Source organism: Asparagus officinalis, chromosome 5 (genome assembly GCF_001876935.1).
Source record: "Asparagus officinalis chromosome 5, Aspof.V1, whole genome shotgun sequence".
In the NCBI taxonomy this organism is placed as follows: Eukaryota; Viridiplantae; Streptophyta; class Magnoliopsida; order Asparagales; family Asparagaceae; genus Asparagus; species Asparagus officinalis.
The window spans coordinates 72,603,109-72,609,917 of NC_033798.1; the positions used below are offsets into that span (position 1 = coordinate 72,603,109).

General features: G+C 42.3%; 1 protein-coding gene across 1 annotated transcript; it reads left to right on the top strand.

Moving 5' to 3' along the window:
• On the top strand, positions 1,185-5,151 carry LOC109842003 (protein STRICTOSIDINE SYNTHASE-LIKE 3-like). The gene is made up of 5 exons (XM_020410926.1): positions 1,185-1,262; positions 3,717-3,778; positions 3,936-4,211; positions 4,348-4,481; positions 4,637-5,151. The coding sequence occupies exons 1-5, from the start codon at positions 1,185-1,187 to the stop codon at positions 5,041-5,043; spliced, it is 957 nt and encodes a 318-aa protein (XP_020266515.1). The 3' UTR covers positions 5,044-5,151.

Below are 6,809 nucleotides of genomic sequence, written 5' to 3' on the forward strand. Positions count from 1 at the left end.
AGAGTAGGAGTAGGCAAACGGTTAATGAGGTAGGAAGCAGTGGTGAACGATAAAGACGAGTATGGAAGAGGCATGCCAGCGTGAGAGAGTAGAGCAAGACCCGTCTCAACAATATGTCGATGACGTCTTTCAGAGTAGCCATTATGTTCAGGTGTATGAGGTGGAGTAGTGAGATGAGATATGCCATGAGTGCCAAGGAAGGCAGACATACCCACAAACTCACCACCATTATCAGAATAGAGAGTTTTAATAGGATAGGTAAAGAATTTTTCAACAAGGGATTTAAAGCGCGTGAAAACTCCAAGTGTATCAAATTTTCGTTTGAGAGGGTAAAGCCAGATGTATTTTGTATGATGATCAACAAATATAACATAGTATTTAAATCCATCATACGACACAACAGAAGACGTCCAAACATCAGTGTAGATAATTTCAAGTGGAGCAGTGGAAACAACAGTAGATAAAGAAGAGGGGAGTTTATGCATTTTATTGATAGCACATGAGTTACAGTGAGAAATAGAATCCGTAGCAACTACTTGACCAAGATGTGAAAGTAAAGATTTTAAAATTGGTTCAGCTGGATGACCAAGGCATTGATGCCAATTTATTGACGATACTCTAGATACTAGACACGAGTGAAGTACGCTGGGATTCCACTCATAGACACCATTACTGGGTGGACCCTGAAAGAGAGTATCCCCCGTGCGAAGATCCTTCATAACAAAACAAGCGGGTAAGAATTGGATAGAAACATTATTTTCAAGACACAGTTTGGAGACAGAAATAATATTACGGGTAATGGACGGAACACACAACACATGAGATAATGAAAGAGAGTGAACAAATGTGGGAAGAGAAAGAGAGCCCGTATGGGTAATACACAACACATGAGATAATGAAAGAGAGTGAACAAATGTGGGAAGAGAAAGAGAGCCCGTATGGGTAATATGAAGAGATGTACCATCACCAATGACAACTTCCTCAGTTCCATCGTATGTATGGTGCAGCGCAAGATTAGCCAAATCACTAGTGATGTGATGAGACGCTCCACTATCCATTAGCCACGCTCCGGTGGTCGGTGCCGCAGTAGCCATTCTTACTTGCGGTTTATTGTTGTCCCGGGTGGTCGGTGCTGCAGTAGCCATTCTTACTTGCGGTTTATTGTTGTCCCGGGGAGGAGTGACATGTGGGAATTGCTGGCGGAACAGATTGCATTGAGAGATAACATGACCTTGGGTATTGCACCCCTGGCACTTGCCGAGGTAGGCTTTCTGCGGGCGACCACCATTGGAGGAAGACTGGGCCGGTGCTGATGACGATGCCACTGTCATATTCCACGGCTGTGTACCGAGTGCTCCCCCAGGTTGCTGCCAGGTGTGCTATTTCGGACCATGATGGTTTCGGGCAGCCGATTTTGTCGAGACGGCATGGGCCGAGACAGGGGCAGCAGCGGGTTGAGGAAGAATCGGCTTGGACATGATCTCAACTTCTTTGTTGATAAGTTTCTCGTGTAATTCCGCAAAGGAAATTACAGTCTCACGGGCATCAACCGCCTCACGAACAGATTTGTAGGAATCGTCTAGGCCATCAAATATTTTGTCAATTATGTCTTCTGTATCCATAGGTTTGCCAAATAGGTTTAATTGATCCGTTAGATTTTTGATAGCTTGCATATATTCCGAGACACTCTCTACACCTTTGGTGAGATGTTTGAGTTGTTCCTTGATTTGTTTGATATGGCCACGTGTAGGTTTGGCGAAGGTGTTCGTCAGAAGATCCCACGCCTCTTTCGTGGTGTTTGCCTATGAAACAAGCGGGATGAGGTTAGGTTCAAGAGTCCCGAGGAGAGCACCAAAAAGAAGACGATCCTGACGGATCCAAGTGAGTAGGGCGGTGGCTTGAGCAGCAGGAGGGGCCGGAAATTTTCCATCAACATATTTGAACAGATCATATCCAATAAGGCAGTGATCTGAGTTTTCCAGGAGAGGTAGTTCTTCTGGTTGAGTTTCAGACAGTTTGAGAGAGTAACTAGAACAAAAGGTTTGGAGGGTTCTTGATCATTGGTTAAAGTTTTTGATTGGACCTCATCAAAGGTGGAGGAATTTTCGAATGCCATTTAGAGAGAATGATTGACGACGAACACAAGGAGGAAGATGGAGTTTTTACGATCTCTGCTCTAATACCATGAAAAGGAAATATATTGATTGAATCTAATGAGAGATACAGGATTGATATATATAGTACAGGGGTGAAAGCTATACAAGGGGAGTAGCCTATACAAGGAGAGTAGCATATACAAGGAAGGAGAATAATGAAAAATAAGAAATATAATAAAGTAATTATTTATTTCCTAATAAAGGATATGTAAATTTTATTGGCATGCAATCGAATACCCGAATCCGGCTGGCAGATGTCCACACCAACACTTTGGACTCCGATTAAAGATATCTACATTTTGATGATAAGGAAATTAACTACTAATTAAGCTTACTAACTTCCGTTAAACTTTGTTCGTATAATTAAGTTGTATAATGTTAAAAAGGCATGACGCATTAATGGTGGTTGGTGACCCGAGGTAATATTTGGAATCGTGTTCAAACAAACTACGACACGTCAATGAAGGCTGTTGGCCTGAGTACCTAGTATTGCAAAAAAATAAACCGTTCAAGCTATTCTTTTGTGAATAAATGTAGCCAAAACAAATTTATATCACAGCCAAACCCATGTGTTTGACTTTTGAAGTTTCCAAATCTCCGAGAAAAGACTTTTTCTTTTCGCACCACAAGACACGGAGATCTGTTTTATTTTACTCTAGTCGTCACGTTATGGTGTGTATATTTATGCACAAACCAGATCTAAATCAGAGCGCCCAATTGCACAAACATATTTATGCGAGAACTATTTTTAATTCGGCAATTACCTCTACACATCTCAAGTCTTATAGAAAGGGGTCTACATGCAGTTAAACTTTTTGCCAAGCGTTTTTCTGCATATGTTCCCCCCAAATCTTCGTTGCCTTTGCAAAATTACCCCCTCCCAATCTTGATGTTTGCAAACGTACCCATTGAAACTCTCACATTATATAGGTTTACTCCCTCCATCTCATCGATGTTGGTTTTCAAACACGCAATGCCAAAATTTCTAATAATTTTCAATAGGTTCGCAAACATCTTTCGCTTAAAAACAAAAATTGATGTGCGGGAAGGGTGGACAAGAAAGTCAATGGGAGAGAACCGGAGTAGTTTTGCAAATATCAAGATCGCAGAGATAATCTCACAAATACTAAAGATTTAAGGGGTTCGTATGAAAACCTCCTCTTTTTTTTAAATTTACTTCCTGAAAAATTTACCCTCCCCATTATTTTATGTGTATATATATACACCCTGAGGAGCTCACGGCAACAGTGAGTGGCTACGAGTCTCGGCACGTACGTAATGTCGCCGGCAGCGAAAGCTGTGCCGTAACTCCGACCCTGGGCGCCTGCGCGTCTACTGCGGGCTGGGCGATCCGCCTTCGCCACCAGCCCTCTAGCGGGTTCCTGACTTGCGAGACGCTACAAGGTGGAGATGCCGGCGTGAGGACTGCGCGACGCCGCGACCCCCAGAAGACCTGCTGCAGAGGCGAGTGAAGTCTTGATCAGGTCCACGGCCGGAGCGCGTCCTGTTTCGACCGCCCCACGGCCGCGGGCCCCTACACCCGGCGTCGCTGACGGTTAGGCAGGTCTTGTCTGCGAACGGCTCCGTCGTGGCGGACTTCGCGCTACAACGTCCCCAGACAGGTGCGTTTGCAATTACCTCTTAATTAATTTGGGAATTACTATGGAGACAACTACCTATCTACCGAGTTTATATTACACCGAGTTCTCTTGCTTATTTTCCATTAATCTCAACTATCTTTTTTTTTTTTTTGTTACTACATGTTATACATATATGAAGGTCAGAGATTTGTGACCCTAAGCCTTCGGCCCTGAGCTACTTGAAGAATGAGCACATCTGCGGTCGACCATTAGGCCTTCGATTCGACAAGAAGACAGGAGATATGTACATCGCCGACGCATATTTTGGAATCCTAAAAGTAGGCCCAGAAGGAGGTTTAGCCGCGCAACTAGTGGCAGAGGTCGAAGGGCGACCGCTGAGATTCACCAACGATCTGGACATCGACGAGGATGGCAACGTCTATTTTACTGAAAGTAGCACCTATTTTCAAAGAAGGTTTGGCATAACATCGACGAGGATGGCAACGTCTATTTTACTGAAAGTAGCACCTATTTTCAAAGAAGGTTTGGCATATATCAATCCTTTTAATTTTTGTGACGAAGGGCTCTCTTAATTTTTGTGTATTTTTCAGAAACTATGTTCAGATGGTGTTAACCGCAGAGCCCTCAGGGAGACTTCTAAAATTCGACCCGATCACGAAGAAAACCACAGTTCTAGTCCGGGAACTTCAAAACCCTAATGGCGTATCACTAAAAGCAAGGACCCGTTGAAAATCGTTCGTCGTTGTACACTGAAGGACTTAAGTGTGGAAGGTCTAAATTATGTTCGCGCCCCGCGGACCCCCCCCCCCCGCCCGCTCTTAGTTACTTCATTAATTTCTCTTCGACTCACATGAAATTGTACTCTTCTGCGTACATACATACCTCAACGCAGGTTGAGTAGATATTGGTTGAAAGGCGAGAAGGCGGGAACCTCGGAGACATTCGTGATATTGCCTGGTCATCCAGATAACGTGAGGACGAACGCGAAGGGTGAATTTTGGGTGGCAATCCATTGTCGACGCACACTCTTCTTGCACGTATTTAACCTGTGCCCGCGGCTCAGGAAGTTTATCTTCAAGTTCCCGATTAAAGCTCAGTACATCTACACGAGGTATATCGGAGGGAAACATCACGGAATGATCGTAAAGTACAGCGAAGATGGAAGCTTGCTGAGAGTGCTAGAGGATCGAGAAGGGAAGGTTGTTCGTGCTGTGAGCGAGGTAGAAGAGCATGACGGGAAGCTCTGGATTGGATCAGTTCTTATGCCATTCATTGCTGTGTACTGACCGAGACCATGCGAGCTAGCCTTCGTAGTTTCAGGGAATAAGGCTGAAAGCTCACTAGAGCCTCGGTTTATTGGCGCGTATCGAAAGTATGAAGAGAGTTGGTTTTCAGAAGCATACGTACGCAGTCTTATTTTGATTTTGAGTATGCTAACTAAGCAAGCAAGAAACTATTATGATTAATTACCATCATGATCAGTTTAATAAACCACCATAATTAAATAAATCCTTTCAACAAGAGTTATCTGATGCAACAAAAACCATGGATAAGAAAAACCTTCAACGTTCAGTTCATGGAAAATAAAACGATCTAAACAATGCGTATGCGCAAAAACAAAACTAGAAAGAACGCCGAAAACAGATCGGATCTGGTCACGCGTAAAGCCCAAAAAGTAAATAAAACAAAATAGCTCAACAACAAGCCCAATAAAGACCAATTAGCTAAACGACTCCAAAACGGGACCTAAACAAATAGTTTGGGACCTAAAAAAATCCATCGAAAGAAGTTCACTAAATTTTCTACTTTGTGGAGCTCGGAACGAACTTTCCAGAGACACCTTTCATCAAAGTAAACAATTCAAGCTATGAGATACTAGCGGAGGTTGATGAAATGAGTTTATTATAGCCGCTTTAGTGATCGAAAAATAATCTCTAATCAATAGTAGACAAGTGCACCACATTATGCATAAATAACTCAGCATTTCAAGATAATCAAAGGCTCAATTCAGTCGACTCGACAATCCAACATCTTGCAAGGACGGCTCGAAAGGCGTCACATGTCGACGACCCGAAAGGCATTACGTGTCGTCTCTTGCCTAAGTCGACTGCTTAATCACTCCACTCGACCGACTAATTGGCTGATACCTTGCCAAGGCGACTCAAAAAGGCGGTACTTCTCGACCACCGGACGAGTAGAAATGTGACGAAATGTCTCGAGCCTTGAGCCCCCTCCTGTGCACTGGTGACCAATCACCACGCAATAAATGTCATTAAATGCATTATGGGCGCCATCATTCCTCAGCCCCCAATAGTCTTTATGACACATCAGACCACATCGGCACCACACACTCCCAATCGCTTCGCATTAAATACTGAAGTGACCTCTTCTCCACTCGTCAACCGACACCTGTAAAGTTGAGGCTGATGTGTTGTCATTCCATACTTGACCGAAGTTACCATTCTACCCTTCTACCACTACTATAAATAGAGATACTATTTTTAATAACAGAGTAAGTTCTTGACTACTACTCATTGTGTTTAAAAACTACTACAATTTATTTTCACTTCTCCACTCAAGCAACTCATTGACATGGTCGTCGAAGGAACAACCGGTGAGCTCAACCCTGCCCTCCTACGATTTACTACTTATGCAAGGAAGAAGAGCTTACTCAAGAACCAGACATTCGGAAAGTTAGAGGACCTCCATCAACATAATTACTCCCCTTATTTAACTGTTAGATTTAATACATCAACAGAGTTAATCCATCTATACTACATATAAAAGAAGATTGCCTTGTCAAAACTTTTTATTTTTATTTTTGACCTTTTAAGTTTTATAATTCTCAAATATGTCATCAGTTATAATTAATCATTCACTAATTATATATAACCACTTACTAAATATGCATTTCCTCACTTTTTCTAAATATTTGGTCACACTATTATCTTATTATATAATTATATGTTATTCAATAGAAGATTTGAAATTTATCTCTAATTTATCTTTGCATAATATTTAAAATTCTAGGAAAACTAAAAATAACAAAAAT